The sequence below is a fragment of the Olea europaea genome, unplaced genomic scaffold (assembly GCF_002742605.1).
Source record: "Olea europaea var. sylvestris unplaced genomic scaffold, O_europaea_v1 scaffold1454, whole genome shotgun sequence".
Lineage (NCBI taxonomy): Eukaryota > Viridiplantae > Streptophyta > Magnoliopsida > Lamiales > Oleaceae > Olea > Olea europaea.
In genome coordinates, this window is record NW_019232087.1 from 26,958 (window position 1) to 47,478 (window position 20,521).

The 20,521-nt window shown below is 43.0% G+C and overlaps 2 protein-coding genes across 2 annotated transcripts in view; both read right to left on the reverse strand.

Annotated features, from left to right (window-relative positions):
* Positions 1 to 1,080, reverse strand: part of LOC111376114 (zinc finger MYM-type protein 1-like) — an 8,182-nt gene extending 7,102 nt beyond the window's left edge. Inside the window, exons 1-2 of the mRNA XM_022999041.1 lie at positions 624 to 1,080; positions 216 to 449 (exon numbers count right to left, since the gene is read on the reverse strand). Coding sequence (XP_022854809.1) covers positions 216 to 449; positions 624 to 1,080 — 691 coding nt within the window. The remainder of the gene's footprint in view (positions 1 to 215; positions 450 to 623) is intronic.
* A 14,931-nt stretch (positions 1,081 to 16,011) lies between these two features.
* LOC111376117 lies at positions 16,012 to 19,432 on the reverse strand. The gene is made up of 2 exons (XM_022999044.1): positions 18,506 to 19,432; positions 16,012 to 16,858 (listed from the first exon to the last, which is right to left on the reverse strand). The coding sequence occupies exons 1-2, from the start codon at positions 19,004 to 19,006 to the stop codon at positions 16,220 to 16,222; spliced, it is 1,140 nt and encodes a 379-aa protein (XP_022854812.1). The 5' UTR covers positions 19,007 to 19,432; the 3' UTR covers positions 16,012 to 16,219.
* Positions 19,433 to 20,521: the final 1,089 nt, after the last annotated feature.

Below are 20,521 nucleotides of genomic sequence, written 5' to 3' on the forward strand. Positions count from 1 at the left end.
ACAAAACGAACAAATCACTCCCAAAAAGGAATCCCATCCATCATCTCTCATGGTTTGGAGTTGTGTTTTACATATCTAGCATTGACAATATCTTGATCTTTTCTTTGTAATGCTTTTGACAATTCGTTTGAAATCCCTAAAATCTTTTTTCATGAGATATAGATTAAATGCAAATTCAAATCTTAACATCAACTCCAATGAAATGCATGCATCACCTCTTGTTCCGGTACTTGTAGAATCAGTAGCAATCATCTCAATGACTTCGACTATAGTTGAAAACATGGTAATCAAGTTAATTAAACAACTATAGTGAGAGCCCCAACGTGTATCCCCAGGACGCTGAAGAGTAATTTCTTGATTGAGACCTCGTCCGCTTGATATTTCACCAATATTGAGTGATTCAAGAATTTTCAATCTTTGATTCTCTCGAATAAGATCACTCCGTTTAGCTGATCCTCAAACAATATTCACCAATCTATGTACTGTAGTAAAGAAAGTTTCAATCTTCGGATGTTTCTGTGCCACGGCTACAAGAGCTAATTGAAGTTGATGAGCAAAGCAATGAATATAGTAAGCACTTGGATTTTCTTTCAAAATAAGTGCTTTGAGGCCATTATACTCACCTCGAATGTTACTAGCTCCGTCATATCCCTGACCTCTCAAATTAGATATGCTTAAACTATGCATTGAGAATAATTGATCAATTGCAGCCTTAAGTGAGGCAGTTGTGGTATTCAAAACATGAATGACACCAATAAAATGTTCCAATATACACCCATTCTTCACATAACGAATGACAACTGACATTTGCTCTTTCACAGAAATGTCTCGAGATTCATCAACTAAAATTGAGAAGAAACTATCACGAATATTTTCGATAATCACATGTAGACATTCAGAAGCGATAGCACTTACAATATCTTTTTGCACTCTTGGTGATGTTAATTTCAAATTCTCAGGTGCATTTGTCAAAGCAACGGCCTTAATCTCAGGATTATGATCACACAACCAATGCAACAGTTCAAGAAAGTTTCCTTGATTGTTTGAATCTTCAGATTCATCATGTCCACGAAATGCCATCCCTTGTCGTAGAAGAAATCGAACACAATCAATTGAAGCATTTAATCGGATTCGATAATTTGTTCAAGCTTGATGCGATTGTTTAACGAGACAAGATCGAATACTTTGTTCTTGATTGTTGAACAATTCATATTTGACCCGAGCTTGATTGTGTGCACTACTTGAAGCCCCAACGTGTTTTCTTATATATTCTTTCTTTTTCCAATTTGAGAATCCACCTTTAACAAATGAACCACCATTCAAACCGAAAAGATAACAATAAAAGCAAAAAACTGCATCATTTGCTATACTGTATTCCAACCAAGTGGGATGCTCATTATACCACGAAACACAAAATCGTCGATCTACTTTACCTATTTTTGTGGGTGGAAATATATGATTGCGAGGCTAATAAGGACCTCTTTGCATATATGCTCTTCGAATCACATCTCGAATATTAATATCATAATTTTGTATTGGAACTCTCAATCCAGGATCAGAGGGAAGCTGTGCAACATCAACATCCCCAACATCTCCACTATTTCCAACATCTCCAATATCCTCAACATTTCCAACGTCACCAATACCCCCAAATCCAACATCAACATCTCCAACCTCTCCAATACCCCCAACGTCTCCAACATCCCCAACATCTCCAACATCAACATCTCCAATACCCCCAACATCAACATCTCGAACATTGTTTTCATCCCTTTTCTTTCGAACATTCCTTTCATCAATATTTTGTTCATCACAGGAAATCGCAGATGTACGTTTAAAGTATTTTTCCATAACTGAAACAAACCAAAAATGAAAAATCAACATGATTAGAAATGCCTAAATCAGTTTATACTATGTCATACCTAATTTCCTACCAAAAGTCAGACAGTTTCAAATTTTCAATCTTCCCAATTCCAAATCAATATTATCAATTTACATATAAATAAGTAACAAACCCAAAATCAGAAATTGGTCAATTTCCTAAATCAAAGCCCTAAATCAGAATTCAGAAATCCCTAAATTACATTTATTGGGCAGGAAACCGAACAGGAATCATAATTGATTAATTGCATTGTACATAAATCCAATTCAAGAAATAGAAGTAACTAACACTCTAACAGCAGAGAGGCAGGCAGGCGGCAGCAAAGCAGGTTAACTGGCTAAGCACTAAGCAGTTACTGACTTACTGTCGAGAAGAATTCAAAGAAAAATTTTGAGTAAAGCTTCTAACCTTCAACTTTCAAGTCAGTAAAAATGGTAAGCCCGGGTTCGGCGTCGACTGTTGCAGTCACATAGAGGCAGGTCAGGCGCAAAGCGGTCCAGGTGGGGGTGGCCGACTGGCCGGTCACCGGTGCGTGCACAGTGCACTGCGTGGGAAAGAGCAAGTCTGTGAATTTGTAGAAGCAAGGAACTGGTGGGAGTGCACTGTGCGAGAGCCAGCCTGCCGCCTGCCGGAGAGTGAGAGACGAGAGTCGAGTGAGAGAGAGAGAAATCGTTGTCTGCCAAGCAGGGAAGAAATGTTAGGTTTGTGAGTTGTGACCTTTGTCTATTTTAATTTTGATCTAATATTTATTTATATTAAAAAAAATCCTAAAAATTGGGGGGTCAATTGACCCTGCATGCCCCCCCGGTCCGCCAGTGGCAACACCATGTGAGCATCAATAATGTGGAATTAGAACTGTGCAGTTCGTTGGATCCACGTTCTTTCAGTTGACTAATCATAGCTGTTGTTGCAGTCACATAGAGGCAGGTCAGGCGCAAAGCGGTCCAGGTGGGGGTGGCCGACTGGCCGGTCACCGGTGCGTGCACAGTGCACTGCGTGGGAAAGAGTAAGTCTGTGAATTTGTAGAAGCAAGGAACTGGTGGGAGTGCACTGTGCGAGAGCCGGCCTGCCGCCTGCCGGAGAGTGAGAGACGAGAGTCGAGTGAGAGAGAGAGAAATCGTTGTCTGCCAAGCAGGGAAGAAATGTTAGGTTTGTGAGTTGTGACCTTTGTCTATTTTAATTTTGATCTAATATTTATTTATATTAAAAAAAATCCTAAAAATTGGGGGGTCAATTGACCCTGCATGCCCCCCCGGTCCGCCAGTGGCAACACCATGTGAGCATCAATAATGTGGAATTAGAACTGTGCAGTTCGTTGGATCCACGTTCTTTCAGTTGACTAATCATAGCTGTTACGTGTTGTCATACTTGGCCAACCTATTTAGGCCTATGGCCCACTCAATCCGAATCACGTGGCGCTCTAGCCGAGGTGGTTTGTATGGCTGAGGCCCTTCATGTCGAGGCCTGTGAAGATAGCCGAAACCCTAAAGCGGAAGTATTACGTGAGTGGCAGAAACCCCGAATCAGAAGCCGAAGCGAAAGCCTCCGAACCATGAAGGAACGTCTTCCATGATCAATTCTCCCAAGAGATCTTTTACATAAAGATCTTGTTAGAATGATTGATGGAACGTTTGTTATAAGTGTACATATCAAGTCTTGTCATTAGCATGAGGGTTCTGCATAAGCAATAAATGCGCAGCAAGCTAGCAAGTCAGGATGATGCCTAGTATTGGATGTTTGAATTAAAGATATGAGGCCACGTGCCACCTCATCCAATGGTTGTCATTTCACATGTACCACTATAAATACTTCCCTTGTGTAACATTGAAGGACTAATGCAAGAATTATTACAAGAAATCACACTTTACTCTCTCTTTCATATTGCTTTACAACACAATACGAGTTTAAACATATTTACATGCATATTCATGAGCACCGATTGGTAATTATTGTACAATCGGATTAAGAACATCCCGTCGGATTTCGAACGTTCTCGTCCCACATCGTTGAGCTACTCCCACGCCCCTGATCCGTTCATTTTAGACCGTCCACATGTCTTAAGTGTGTAGGACCTTCGCTCACGGGTGCGCGGGTGGGTCCGGCATCTGTTGGCGACATTTTTTAGGGTCAACAGATTGGCACCGTCTGTGGAAAACCATGCCATAACCACGAACAACCTTGTGGTGAGAGCTTATTGAAGTGCATTTAGGCATCCTCCTTGAAAAATGATTTGTTCTTGAAAAAGAACAAGAGGAAGCCCCACAACTTAGCAAAATTTGAAGAGTCAGACGAAAAGAAAATGAGTTCAAACGAAGACACACCCCCCAGAAGGGTAAGAGAAGATGCAAATGTGCCTCTTCCACCCGCTGCCCCAGCAGCTCGGTAAAGACTCCACCACCACCAAATAAGAGGTGGAATGCAGGTGACGACACGACTGTCAAGAGAAATGGCTGCCATGGCGGCCAACATAAGGGATATTGCTAGCCAAAACTTGGCTATGAGGGAGCTCATGGCCCAAATGCAAGGCCAGAGAAGCTTCCCCATTCCTCCATACACCCCTCAAGGGCACTACCAGCAAGAAGATGAAATTCAAAGTCATAGAGCTGCCTCGCCGGACTATATCCGAGGTGGAAGCCCATTTGAAAGGGAAGTTGAAGTTGATGTTTCCTCCAACGACGCTTCTGGCCGACCCACCGAGGTTCCATTGAACCATGATAACTTCCCACCTCCGTATGAACAGGAGTCAAGACATAGGAAGGCAGGCAGTGTATTTGACAGAATTAGCCCCGCTAAACCGAGGCTTAGGCAACAATAGACTCACCAGCCTAAGGCCACCACCTTCACCTCCAATGCCCCAGCAGCCGGAAGAAAGGAATGAAAATAGGCTCCAGAGGAGGGAGAAAGAGGTTAGGAACCGTCCCGGAACCTCCCACCAACAACCACGGCAAGAGGCCGATGAATACGATTCAGATGAACAGTAGAGGTCGTATGACTTGGACAATGACGATGAGAATTTGCCGTTCTCAAGGGAACTAAGGAGTGCACAGGTTCCAAGCCACTATGTAATGCCAAAGATACCAAAGTATGACGGAAAGGGCGCCCCAGAGAAGCACCTGAATGCTTATAAAACTCACATGAGCCTAAGCGGCGCCACCCAGTTGTGAAGTGTAAAGCTTTCCATTTAACACTTAGTGGAGTGGCCAAAATTTGGTATGGTAGGTTACCGCCTGGGAGCATAAGAAGCTGGCCCGAGTTCAAGACAACATTCTTGAAGAGGTTCGCGGTAAGCAAAGAAGGAGAGGCCCCCATCCAACGACTCCAAGATATGAGACAAGCACATGGGGAGTCCCTAAAGAGTTTCTTATCACACTTCACCGATGAGATGACATATTGCGTGCAAGTCACCGATCGTAAGGTGCTATCCGCATTAAGGGGAGGTCTAAACATGAATACCCTATTCTGGAGGGACGTGCAAAACCAAGATCCCACCACCTATGATGCCCTACTTGAGATGATGAGGCGAGAAATCATCAATGAAGAATTGATTGAGCATAGGAACATGGCAAGTAGGGACCTCCCACCTCTTCAAAGGCAGCGCGTTAGAGGGCCGACCTCCCACTTGATGGACTACCAAATGAACCAGACTGGAAATGAGAGTTCTGGCCAAGCACTTGCCACCACCACTTTGAATGTAGTTCCTACCTTGGCATATGAGGATATCAACCCAATTACTAACATCTAGCAGATAGAAACCCCACAAGAATCCCGTAGGGGGAGAGGTCGAGGCCGAGGTTTGGGACCTAGAAATAGGTCAAATCAGAACCCACCGGGATATTATGTACACCACCGGTCCTATGGACACGACATAGCGGATTGCCGAGACTATGCGCACCGCTCCCGGCAGGAACCCCCTAGGGACAGAAATGAATCGCTCCAGGCGAACAGGCCCCCATCCAGGCACGACAACCAACGTGGCCGTGAGGAGGCCGCTTCTCGTCAAAGGGATGTTTCCCCACGACGAATGGAGCATGATACGGAGAGGCCTAGGGAAGGGTGCAGGCACCGAAGAAATCGACAAGCTCAGGATGAGGCCCCTATCCACGAGGTGGATACCATATTTGGAGGACCATATGTTGGCGGTGAAATATGAAACGCCAAAAGGAATTACGCCCCGGAGGCTAAACACCCCCCCTTTGGCAAGCTACATTGTGGATAGCAGCTCTCGGAAGAACCAAGTTCCACCCATTGTCTTCACCCAGGAGGATGCCGAAGGAGTTCACTACCCCCACTGCGATGCACTTGTTGTGAGAGCTGTCATAGCCCGAAATGGGCTCAAGCGAATGTTAGTTGACAACGGTAACTCTGTCAACATTCTATTCGAATTCGTCTTTGACAAGATGATATTGGATCATAAGTTGACACCTACCACAACTCCTCTGTACGGATTCACCGGAGATAGCATCACTCCAAGGGGAAAGATAACACTTGCAGTGGAGATGGGAGAGTCTCTCCAATCTACGATGAACTTCATGGAGTTCATCATTGTCGAAAGTCGATCAACCTACCATGGAGTATTAGGTAGGCCAGCCCTAAAAGAATTAGGAGCAGTCACCTCCATCCACCACCTATGCATGAAATTCTTGACGAAAAGTGGGGTGGTAATGGTGAGAGGTGACCAAAGAGGACCGAGAGAGTGTTATCTAAGCTCCATAAAAAATGTAGAGCCCCAGGACGTCCATATAGTCATAGCCGATATAGTCATGGCTGACGTCCCAGGTGATGCTCCCACTGAACCAGAAGATATCAATATGATTGATGCACCACCCAATCCGGAGGTATTGGTCATCGATGAGATCAATCCCCGCATAATTGAACACGAGCCTCAAGCATCCCCAGTTGAAGAACTTGAGAGCTTCTTGGTCGACCCCCGAGACCCATCCAAGATGCTAAAAGTAGGCAAGGGCTTATCCAACATTTTGAAGGAAAAGATTAAAGATTTCCTAAGTAAGAATCTTGATGTCTTTGCTTGGAAGCATGAGGAATTGGTGGGCATAGACCTCAAGGTCAGTTGCCACCACCTGAAAGTCGATCCTAAGGTTGCCTCGCACAGACAAAAAAGGAGAGCCCTCAATCCTTAAAGGTACGAGGCTCTGAAGGAAGAGGTTCAGAAGCTTATTCAAAACGACTTTATCAGGGAGGCTACATAACTGAGGTGGGTCTCCAACCCGATTTTAGTGAAAAAAACACAACAGCAAGTGGAGGGTGTGCATCGACTTCACCAACCTCAACAGAGCTTGCTCGAAAGACAACTTTCCTCTCCCAAGGATTGACCAACTAGTAGACTCCACGGTTGGGCACGAGTTGTTGAGCTTTATGGATGCATACTCCGGCTACAACCAAATACCCATGCAACCGGCCGATGAGGAGCACACCTCTTTCATTATAGACCGAGGCCTTTATTGTTATAGGATAATACCCTTCGGGTTGAAAAACGCCGGAGTGACTTACCAAAGACTTGTCAACAAAATGTTTATGGACCTCACCGGCAAGACAATGGAGGTATACGTGGACGATATGTTGGTAAAAAGTTTGGGGGCTGAGGATCACATAACGCAACTCAACAGTACCTTCCAAATCTTGAGAAGATATAGGATGAGTCTCAACCCCCTCAAGTGCGTCTTTGGAGTGGCCTCCAGAAAATTCTTAGGATATATGGTCAATCAACGTGGAATTGAAGCCAACCCTAAGAAGATTGAGGTCCTATACAAGATGAGGTCCCCCAAAAGTCAAAGAAGGTGCAAAGTTTTATTGGGCGAGTGGCCGCACTTAGCCGCTTCATTTCCAAGGCTACAGACAAATGCCTCCCATTTTTTAAAGTGCTGAAAGCTGGGAAGAAGTTCCAATGGAACGAGGAATGTGAAGAGGTCTTCCAAGGCTTGAAAAGGCACCTGGGGAGGCCCCCCTCTTCTCCAAACCGAAGCTCGGTGAGATCCTACAGCTATATCTGGCCATCTCCAATGAGGCCATCAATTCGGTTCTAACCCGAGAAGAAGGGACCACCCAACTTCCCGTTTACTATACAAGTAAAGCACTCCTATCGCCGGAAACATGTTACCCCGATATGGAGAAGCTCGCTTTGGCCTTGATCACGGCCTACAGAAAATTGTGACCCTATTTCCAAGCTCACACTATCCACGTACTAACAAACTTTCCCCTAAGGCAAGTGCTCCAAAAGCTCGATGCCTCAGGAAGATTATTGAAGTGGGCAGTAGAGCTAAGTGAATTTGACCTCATGTTCAAGGCTAGGACAGTTATCAAGGGTCAAGCCTTAGTTGACTTTGTGGTAAAATTAGCCAATTTACCCGAGGTAGGTGAAATCATGGAACCCGTCGAGCCCCCTACGTGGAACTTATTCGTTGACGGGTCGACCGAAGACGTCGGCTCAAGTGCTGGAATTGTCCTCATTAGCCCTGAAGGTCACAAGCTAAACTCAGCAGTGAGGTTCGAGTTCAAAGTCATCAACAATGTAGCAGAATATGAGGCACTTCTTGCAGGCCTCAGGCTGGCCAAGGAAATGCAAGTAAAGAGGCTACTCATCAGCAGTGACTCCCAGCTGGTTGTTAGCCAAGTAAATGGTAACTTCTTAGCCAAGGACAAAACGATGGCTTCCTACTTGAAAATAGTGATGAACCTCATCCCATCCTTTGAAAAGTTTTAACAAACCCAGATCCCTCACATCGAAAATTCTCATGCGGATGCACTCTCCAAGCTCGCTAGTAGCAAGGATTCAGAACTACTCACAATAGTACCTATAGAGCACCTCCTCCTGCCGTCAACCGAGGCCCCTAATGTAATGTGAGTCGCTGGAACTCCTACCTAGATGCAGCCAACCGTAGCATACCTCAAAGATCAGGTACTTCCCACTAACAAGCATGAGGCCTACAAGCTAAGGAGGAGGTCAGCCCACTTCCTCTTCGTTGATGATGTTCTCTATAAGAAAAGCCTCTCCTCCCCACTCTTACAATGCGTTGGAGGAGAAGAGGCTACTTACATATTAAGAGAAGTCCATGAGGGCGTGTGCGGCAATCACTCCGGAGGTCTATCTTTGGCACAAAAGATATTGAGGCAGGGGTACTACTAGTCTACCCTGAAAAGGAATGCCCTCGAGTTTGTATGAAAGTGTGATAAATGCCAACGGTTTTCTTCGATACAAAGACAACCGTCGCAGGATTTGACCGCAGTATCCAGCCTTTGGCCTTTCTCGAAATGGGGTGAGGACCTCATAGGTCCTCTACCTAAAGGTAGAGGAGGTGCTAGTTTTGCAATTGTGGCCATTGATTGCTTTACAAAATGGGCTGAGGCTAAACCACTGGCAAAAATCACAGATGCCAACACTTCCAAGTTCTTATGGAAGAATATTATATGTCGGTTCGGGATTTCCTACTCAATCGTCTCAGACAATGGTAGACAATTTAACAACAAGAAGGTCAGGGCACTATGCGAAGAACTCGGCATCAAGAAGCATTTCTCCACGCTTCACCACCCACAAGCAAATGGCTAAGTTGAGGCTGTGAACAAAACAATCAAACATGTCCTAAAAAGGAAGCTTGATGTGTCAAAAGGGGCTTGGGTGGATGAGTTGCCACAAGCACTTTGGCCGATCCGAACCACCACGAGCCCCGTTGAGGTCGGGCTTCCGTCTCCAAGACGTCTGCATTTTAGTGAGATGACAAACGATGAGCTTTGGAGGTGCGACCTCGACTTCATTGAAGAAAGAAGAGACGACTCCCAATTGAAGCTCGGCACATATCAAAGGAAGATGACGAAGTACTTCAACACAAAAGTAAAGAAGAGATCATTCCGAATTAACGACTTGGTCCTTAGGAGAGTTTTCATCTCCTCAAAGGAACCTGGTTCCGATTCCCTGCGTCCGAACTGGGAAGGCCCATATAAAATTAGAGAAAAGATCCAGCCTGGGACTTGCTGGATTGAAGACATGAACGACAAGGCACAACCCCGTCCATGGAATATTAAACACCTCAGAATCTATTACCAATGAATGTACTACCTCGCTGGAATCTTTCCCAGCTTTTGTAACATTTCTATGGTTCAATAAAATCCTATGATTAAATTAACGTGTTGAATTACTTCGTCACCTCGGAGGAGAGGCCAGGGTCCCATCTCTGGGCCACATCGCTTGAACTCTGAGACGCGTGCACATGCCCCCTTTGGCGAGGCTGAACGCCAAGGGGAGAAGTCTCAACATGGCTGCACCATCCACCATGTTGGGAAGCGTCATCACCTCAGAGGAGAGGTCAGGGTCCCATCACTGGGCCTCCTCACTTGAACTCCGAGGCGCATGCACATGCCCCCCTTTGGCGAGGCTGAACGCCAAGGGGAGAAGCCTCAACATGGCTGCACCATCCACCATGTTGGAAAGCGTCGTCACCTCGGAGGAGAGGCCAGCGTCCCATCTCTGGGCCACCTCACCTGAACTCCGAGGCTCATACACTTAAATCAGAGTAATATTCCCAGTTCGGCTGCAATAATTTATTCTTAAGATCTCTTTAGGTTACAGTTATTAAACTTAAGAACAATTCGTTTGCTTAAGTCCAATATTGGTCATACTCGTGAGGCCTGCATACAATTTATTTGTTCAAGTGATTGGAGTCAGGATACCCAGTTAAAGTTATTTAGTCCTTCAATTAACATTGCGTTCAATTACTTAATAAGGCCAACACACTTAAGAGAAAGAAGCAACATTGAATGAAAAAGATATTATATTGATTTTCAACTTATATTACAAAAGGGGGGCTTGAGGCCAGTACATCATGGCTAACTGAAAAGAAAACCATCCTAAATCTGGGAAGATGATGGAGATGCCTCAGCAGTTGGGACTTCCGCAGCTTGAGCATCAGAATTTGCTTCTTCTACCTCTGCTACTTCATCTCCCACCACTTCATCAGCTAGGGTTTGATGCACTTCGTCCACAAACTCCAACCTGAGTTGCGACAGATCATGATTGGGATACAACTCCTCAGCCTGCTCCATCACTTCGGCATAAGCAAAGTTTCTCCAATAAGTGCTGAAACTCTGGTAGTCTGCGGTATTGTGGAAGTTGGCGATGTAGTCTTCCACTGCCTCTTCCCTTGCATTTTGGGCTTCCTCCCTAGCATGGGTTGCGTCATCGACATACCTCTTAATTTGGCCCTCGATATACTTGTATGCATCTTAGGCCCCTGCCAACTCCCTGTTAGCCTTCTCCAAGGCTTCGGCTATCACCTTCTGGCGGTCATTGAAAACCTCCACCTTTTTAGTCAAGGAGGCAACCTCGCACTGGGACTCATGTACCTCCCTCTTCAATGCTTCTATCTGAGCCAAGGTAGACTCCAGCTTGATCGATTCTTCAACTTTTTGGGCCCTAGCTTCTTCAGCCTCGGCCCTAGCTACCTTCAGCTCCTCTGCAAGGGAGGCATCCTTCCTCTCAGAGGACTGGGTCCTCGTCTGAAAGTCAGTGAGGGCCTCCCTGCACTCCAGTGCGAGGCCAAAAGTCCTAACACTTTGGCTTACAAGAGCCCTTGTCAAGTCCGTGGCATTATAGGCGGAGGCGTGCAGCTGCCACCGATCCGTCCAGAATTTATAAAAACTTTCAGTAGCGCTTCGAATCTCAGGTGGCAGGGCCTCCACCAAAGTTGGGGCCAAAGGCTCCTCCCTACCGGGAAGGAAGTTCGGAGACTTTCCTTGTACTCGAACAGGTTTCTATTTTGCAGCCTCCTCCTCGGCCACCTCAGCTTGCCTCCTTGCAGCCTCCTCCCTCGTCTTATCAACCTCGGCATGCCTAACCATTTCAATTTTAACCGCTTTCGAGGCGGCTTCCAATAGTTTTGGCAGTTCGGCTTCTTTGCCTTGGGACACAGAACTCCCAAATTTTCTAGACAAGTTGGAGATGTGCACCAGCTTCCTCTTCTTCGGCTCCTCAGGGACTTTCTCCTTCCCCTGAGGCTCCTTGGACTTTTCTGGCCTCTGGGGGGTCCCCTCTTCGAAAGCCCGTGATGTGCTGTCCTTGGAGAGACGCTCCACTCTGCCTTGGACCTCCTTGGCGCCAGTTGACCCCGGCTTCAAGGGCCTCACCTTCACAGTAGAGGTTGCCTTAAGTATGGACGCCATGTCAGGAGCTGGGTACTCCTTCCTCTTAAACTTGTCTGCACAATACAGCTTGTCAGTATCAAAACGAAAACACAAAAATATACAAGTGTGGGAGCTTCGTACCTTTGGAGGCCATTAGCTCAAAGTCGGGGAAATAGCGACTTCTGTCGATGAGGTGGTTGAAGTGGCGAAACTTCAGAGGTCTCTTGTAAATGTCCTCCATCACCTCAAACTCCTCCCTGCTCAGCTCGAACCTCGTACTACTATCTGCAAAGGACGCTTCAACAGTTAGAAAAATAAAATTTTTAATACAGATTACAAACTTGGGCTGGGAAACTCATGAGCTTCGTAGTACTGGGTCGGTACTGTGCAAGCCAAGGCTTTGTCCCCCTCCATTGCATGCCACCTGCCTCGCACCTAAAATCACGACTCCTTCCACCCCTTGATGGAAGAAGGTAGTCCCACCACAAATAGTGCGAGAGCCCCCCAAGGACTTAGGTAATACCACCCCTTCGACTCCTTCCCTATTACCCTAGGCTGGAACAGGGTCATGAAGAAGTGGAGAGACATGTCCTCCCCAAGTGATACTTCCTTCCACAGGAAGTACGAGCCAACCAACTGGCTCTACCCGTTTGGCAGAACCTGGGTCGACGACAGCATGAAGTTCCTCAGCACTACCCTAAAGAGGGGGTGCAGAGGAAGACGCATGCCTGCCTTAAACAGGTATTCACTCACCGCCACACAATCGGGCCTCGGATAATAGGCCCGCTCATGGGCTTCGGGAACTAACATTTCCACATAGTGAGGCACATAGTACCTCTCCCTAATCTCCCCCAGCCTCTTCCCTGTCATATTTGAAGGCACCCTAGACTCCCCCTACTCTTCGTTATAGTCAACTGGCTCCTCGGTCATAGCATACCTATCCACCTCGAAATCCCCCTATGACTGACTCCATGGTCCAGTAACGCTACAGTGACCAACTCCCTACCCGAAGTGGACTCCATCTCAGAAATAACTAAGAATGCAGTAAAAGGAGGATTTTCTGTGAAAAATACCTACTGAAAAACTACACAAACAGAGTGTGCTAGAAAAGCAATTAACGGACTTACCTCAACGCCGGAATGTTTAAGTTCTAAGAGAAGAAATCAGATTGCAAGTGTTGGAAAATCTGGAAAAAGGGAGTTCTCTCGCCTTTTATAAAGGGCCAAGACGAATCCCCACCGTCAGATCAAAACTCATTCAATCTGAACCCTTCATTTCAAATCAAATCTGAGGCGTAGAATTCAAACGGTTTTCCAAATCTAAGCCTCAGATTTAAGCGTGTCTCCCACGTACCTCAGCCAACGCATCTGCTTCTAGAAGCTCCAACTGTTCTAATAATTACGATTTTAATTCGGCGGCAACAGGCATCTTGGAAGTCCGAACGGTTCAGCCACCTTTCCTCGAAAACATGCGCAAAACATCAAATCATTGGTACAACTGCCAAGGAACAATTATTGTCAATGAACCTCGGCTTCATCTTCAACATTCAGCCATCAAGCCTCGCAGGTTCGATTTCCCAACCACCTCGGCTTAATCTTCAACTCAGTCATCAAGCATCGCAGGTTCGGTTTCCCAACCACCTCGGTTTCATCTTCAACATGGAACGGTTCAGCCACCTTTCCTCGAAAACATGCGCAAAACATCAAATCATTGGTACAACTGCCAAGGAACAATTATTGTCAATGAACCTCGGCTTCATCTTCAACATTCAGCCATCAAGCCTCGCAGGTTCGATTTTCCAACCACCTCGGCTTAATCTTCAACTCAGTCATCAAGCATCGCAGGTTCGGTTTCCCAACCACCTCGGTTTCATCTTCAACATTCAGCCATCAAGCCTCGCAGGTTCGATTTTCCAACATTCAGCCATTAAGCCTAGCAGGTTCGGTTTCCCAACCACCTCAGCTTTGTTAAGTGTTTTCATACTTGGCCAACCTACTTGGGCATATGGCCCACTCAATCCGAACCACGTGTTCAAAAATTCTTTCAATTTTTACCCAACCCACTGCTTTACTTCATTAAAGTCCACACATTACATAAATGACTATACTTGGAGTTTGGGGACTATTGTTACGTGCTGTCATACTTGGCCAACCTACTTGAGCCTATGGCCCACTCAATTTGAACCACGTGGCGCTCTAACCGAGGTGGTTTGTATGGTCGAGGCCTGTGAAGATAGTCGAAGCCCTAAAGACGAAGTATTACGTGAGTGGCAAAAGCCCCAAATCTGAAGCCGAAGCAGAAGCCTCCGAACCATAAAGGAACGCCTTCCATGATCACTTCTCCCAAAAGATCTTCTATATAAAGATCTTGTTAGAATGATTGATGGAACGTTTGTCATAAGTGTACATGTCAAGTCTTGTCATTAGCATGGGGGTTCTGCATAAGTAATAAATGCGCAGCAAGTTAGCAAGTCAAGGATGATGCCTAGGATTTGATGTTTGAATTAAAGAGATGAGACCACGTGCCACCTCATCCAATGACTGTCATTTCACATGTACCACTATAAATACTTCCATTGTATAACATTGAAAGACTAATGCAAGAATCAATACAAGAAACCACACTTTACTCTCTCTTTCATATTGCTTTACAACGCAATACAAGTTCAAACATATTTACATGCATATTCATGAGCACCGATTGGTAATTATTGTACAATCGAATTAAGAACATCCCGTCGGATTCCGAACGTTCTCGTCCCGCATCGTTGAGCTACTCCCACGTCCCTGATTCGTTCATTCTAGACCGTCCACGTGTCTTAAGCGTGTAGGACCTTCGCTCACGTGTGCGCGGATGGGTCCGGTATCTGATGGTGATTTTTTTGGGGTCAACAATAGCCATAAACCTAAAATTGCATGGCAAAAAACAGGAGTCAATTTGTGATGGAAATTTTGACTTTCGAGATCCTTCGATTGCCTACTGATCAACGTGCATCCCACTTTGTTAGGAGCCTTCTCTTTTTTAAAATTGAATAGCTTTTGACCATAAATGAGAAATGTCATTTGTACAATATTATCTTACCACATTAATGATAATGTTAATAGGTGACAAAAATGTATTGTATGAGAAAAAAATTACTTTTTAAACTATTCAATGACAATTTGCCACTTTGCATGTTGGCAACGATGTTGTCAAAATATTATACTACAAACATGATTCATAATAACCATACGTGTTAAATTTAGCTAGACACAAAATTATTTGGACCGGCATAAATTAGCTGCTAAAATGCACATCTCACGACATAATCAGGGGCATCAAGTGAATCAAATGTATAGAACAAGTTAATTAGTTTGATTTGTCTATGTCGAGTTCAATTCATTCAATGAGCTCATTCCTTGGCGTTGGTGAGTTGGCTTGTACATGAACCGCGAGTGAGCTAACTCACTCAATAAACGACTCGTATGGCTAAATGTTGATCTGCTTGTACCACTTAACGCCCTTATAAGTCGTGTCATACTTGACGGGCATCTTAAAACATATTAAGCCTATGTTTAATAGGAATTAAAATCGATATCTTAACTTAAGTTGAAATCGACAATTAATTTTAACCACGTATTTTATGAGATTCACAACTTTTCAACCACATTTCATTAATTTTTATCAAAATCTATTAAATTTTGATTTTAATCCCCACCAAACAGAAGATACTCAAATTTGAGACAAGTTCAAAAGATCAAAATCGATTTCTCTCAATACAATTAATTCGACCAACCAGTTGTGTATGATTTATTATATTTTGAGATTTGAGGTTAATATATAATTTTTAGTTGCGTATAACACGCAGTTTTTTTATTACATGAAAGCTAAAAGATTAGAAACAAAAAAATTTCCAGTCAAGTGCTGAAAGGGATTCAAACCCAACATATTATTAACAATTTGAATGTCTTTCGAATCAAAAACTATCGGTTCTCCCGAATTAGGAAACATACAAGTCGACATATCCATCAACAAATCAGACTTGATCATTAACCATAATGTATTTTTAAGCACCAACGCATCAATATCTTCCCATGTTCAATCATTCTGTATTGAAGCTCTATTTTCCATCCTCCAAATGGAAATCTAACATATTAACAATAAATTGGCCTCAGTTTCAAGAAATCTATCCCAAGGATCTATTCGAAACCAAGAATGGATTCCTCTTGTTTAATATCCCAAATACTTTGGTGCAAAAAACAATAACCGTTCCAAGGCACTCGGAGCAAATTTTCTGGCAAAAAGATAACAAATAGAAGATGACTTGTCATTATATACACAATTTTGGCCTTCAAAAATTCTCTTCATGAATTCCTCAGTTATATCTGATTGTCCAAAAGTAGCAGGGTGAGCACCTCCCCTTGACCAGTCCGTCCACGTTATGCTTCTATTTGCCAATGAATTTGCAGCCCGAATAGTCAATAGAGTCGGAAAATAGTGTTCATCCACATAACATGCTGGTCGGCAGAACTCTGCAAATTTTGGGTAGAATTTAGCATCTTCAACAATGTAGAGAGCAAGTTTTCTGTTGATTTCAAACCATTGGGACCCTTTACGCCATTGGGTGATGTTAACCTCGGGCAACATGTTGTAATTATAGCGCCCTCTCCCGTATGGCCCCAGGTCATCAAATGCACCAATGAAGCTATATTTCGATTGTGATATGTAATTGTATACAGTAGTGAAATTGAAGAGGGGAATGCATGACTCGGAAAGTAGAACAAACCACTCGTTATTGATATCAAGCAAGGCATTAGCAAGAAGTCTTCTCTCTGAGTCACACATGCTCATTTTTCCCCATTCTGAAACCTGAAGAAGAAAATCACAAAATCATCAGCTAGTTTATGAGATGATGGACTAGAAGTATTTCCAGATATCAAAATGTAGTATTTATCCTTGAAGAAACCCATCAAATGCTTGTTAATTTACTCGAGAAGAACCAAGTAAAAAGCAAAATAATCAAAAACATACTATGGGAAAATTCAGTTAACCATGAGTTAGAAATTGCTTTTTCACTTTGTCTGTATTCAGCCGTTTTCCCCCAACCCCCTCGGAGAGGAAGGTTTGGCAACTAGTTAAGTATGTCGCTTGCTCTACTTCCTTGGCCAAAATAGTGAGGCAGGCAAGCATCGCTTCCTACTAATCCGGTCTTGTTCTCTAAAAGCATAAATCCCTTACTCCATTTCCTTTAGTAGGAATAAAGGGGTGGGAAAAGCATTGCTTTCTACTTATCCACGCTCTCTAAAAGCAACTCCCATCGTTGGTGGACATGGCACATTATATGATCAATATGACTCCTGTCATCAATATGTTTAACTCTCAGAAGAATCGATGAGTGTGCAGCTCCTTGTTATTCAAACGAATACTCCCTATACTGATCCTTAAAAACACAATGAACGGGTATCCATCCTCCTCCTGTACATTGCAATTTCATGCCATAAGCTTACTGACAATCAAGAATGCACAAGCTTTCCAATACATCCCTGTTAAAGAAATTCACGTACAGGATGAGATCCAATTCAAGAGCCAATACAGTGGCATTGTTGGCGAGAAAATATAATGCAGCCATTTTTGACAAAGTCTGCCCAACTTTTGTTCTACTCATCACTTTGTGCTTGATATAGTGAACAAACAAACAGTACCTCACATTTCAAAAGCCATAGAATGAGTACCCAAAAGTCTATGCCCTCACCAAATTGGAATAGATTGCTAAAAAAAGTCAGAATCCTCTGAACAGAGAATTGAGTCGCCTATAAAGGATCTGCTATGTTCAACTAAGTGTAGACAAAAATCATAGTGGATTAAGAGGTTTAGTCTGAGAATTCGGAAATCTAAGAGCACAAACTACAATGAGTTTCAAAGTGAGTTGGGGGGTTCCACTATCAATTAAGGTGTGTAATATTTGTCTGACACTGGAACCGAAGCATGTCCGGTTTCATAGTTGACAGTAATGCAGGTTGGAGAACATATCATATATTGATTCTTTGATGTAGGACCGAAACTGCAAATCAATCCAACCTTTTCCTCATATTCTGTTTAATGAAGAGTATAATAAAATCAGTTTTATAGGTATAATGCATAAGAGAATATCCTAGTTCAACCTTTATCTACCATGTGATTTTGAAGGGGAAAGGTAACAATCAAAGTAGAGAAAAAAGCTCTATGCCTCTATCCATCAGCGGCTAAACTTGTTCCAGGCATGACAGTCAGAAACGGATAAATAAATAAAACTAGTGAGTATCACAGCCAACCTAGTTTAAGGATCCTATAGCAAATGGTTGTAATATTACTCGGAAATAGGAGGGTGGAAAGGCTTTGCATTCAATTAATCCCCTGGTGTCATATCTAATCCAGTACATGGGCTCATGCTATCTAGAGATCGAAACCCAAGAACAAAAAAATTAAAGAACAAAACATAACATCTATCAAAAAGAAGATGGTGTAAAACATATATACCTGACTTGGTATCTGTCTCTTGTAAAAAACTGACGAGGATGGAAAATCAGCCTGATATGATGGCAGTGAATGGATATATATTGAATACAAACCCTCATGACCATTAAAAAACCTTTCCCAAAGAGGTGCCAATGGCAATGGCCCCTTAGTCAAGAACATGAATGCAATCTTTGGAACCCTCTTAAATGGATACTTCTTCACTTTGGGTGCAAAAGATGCCCTCCACAACAACTCCTGATCACTCATTGAATGCATCAAATCGGCCGGAGGCCGGATCCAACCGTCGAGATTATTCTGCTCATCCTCAATGAAGGGCTGTAAAGTAGGCCTTACTGTAGTAACTATACTTTGAACTCCAAAATGCTTAATCGTATAGACACTAACTACAGAGAAAGTGAAACATAAAGCCAGAAAAGGTACAAGCAATTGAAGCAACCTTTGAGGCAAAACCCTAGATTGGCTTGTCCTGGTAATCATAGTAGGCTCTTTACCTTCCTCCATCTCTCTAACGCTTCAAAAGTGTCCAAAACTTATCCTAATTAATTTCCTGAATCACAGCCAATTCATAAATAACATCAGGAATTGCCTAATGCGCACTCTTTTTTCCGCCGTATGAATCCAACCAAACACTCAAAAAAAAACTTCATAACGAGAAAAGATCTCTCTCAAAAAAAAAAAATCTAAGCCCTTAAGAGAGAGAAGAAGAATTCGGAGACTGTTATCGGAGGAGTTGTCAAAGAAAATAAAGCGAGATTAGCATACAGTGGATTTACAGAACATCGAACAAAAGATGTAGAGCGAGGAGGAATTTGGGAAGAGAGATCTGCATCTATCCGAAAAGGGTGGCAAAATCCAGAGAATGTGAAGACGGGATCTCGAAATCTAAAAAAATTTCAGAAACGTGCGCTTAGAGATTTTTTTCTGCGAGCCCCCACCCCACAATTTTTTCAAATTGTCGATTTAGATTGGATATTATTTTATTAAAAATTGTGTAATTAAAAATAAAAGAGAAGGAGATTTAATTTAATTTAATTTAATGAGATTTAATAGTGGCCAAACGGGAGAAATTCTATTTTTTGAACCGCACATTCTTCAACAAAACAGTATTTCAAAATGTATTTTAATTTTTTACCTAAAAATGAGGCTCAATTAGCGACATAATGTCAGTTGAATTGTATCTTTAGCGTGATTCAAAACTTTCTTTTATTTTTTAATTGAGACAGGTCATATTATTAATTGACTTGAATATGTTATTTATGTTTATTGGATAAACGTGTTTTTTTTAAAAATTTTTATTCATATATCTAATTAATTTTATCATTTCCTTCCTCATTATTTGCAAATTGCAGCATTACATGAAGATAAATAGGCATAAAACTTTATAGAGCAATCACTGTGAAGAAGGGTCTCTTGTGCGCAAAAGTATATAGACAATGGAGGAACCTGTGATCCAGTTGAGGCATTACCCACGATTTACCCCCTCCAAGGTTCTAGGGGCAACGATCTTTGGGGTTTAGGATTTAGTTTGATGTAAGTTGGGATACCTGGATATCAAAAAAAAAAATAGGCATAAAACTTAAAAGTGCCAGGTCCACCACGATATTTTGAGATCACGGTTCCGTTTGAGCCTCTTTTTGGGAAAAGATATTTAAAAATGTGAAAAAAAGGATAAATTTACGTGTAAAATTATTTTATTGAAAGAATTTGTAATTAAAAATGAGTTTTTGAATAATGAGATTCAAACACGGGCTTAATATTTTTACCATCCAACTCGTGCAAATTGTAAGTCAGGATGGCACAATCCATGTTAGGCCCTTGATGTTGGTTGAGAGATGCTATATATACATGCCTACTGATAAGGATAAGGTGAAGCCACCTCAGCCCCCTATATTTATCCTTGTCAAAATGATTGTGTGATAACATTAATGATGTTGGTATGGTACAGCGTTTGGGAAGCGTTTCTAATCGATTTAAATTATAAATAAGTAATGGGTGATGCTATACGTACATTCTAAA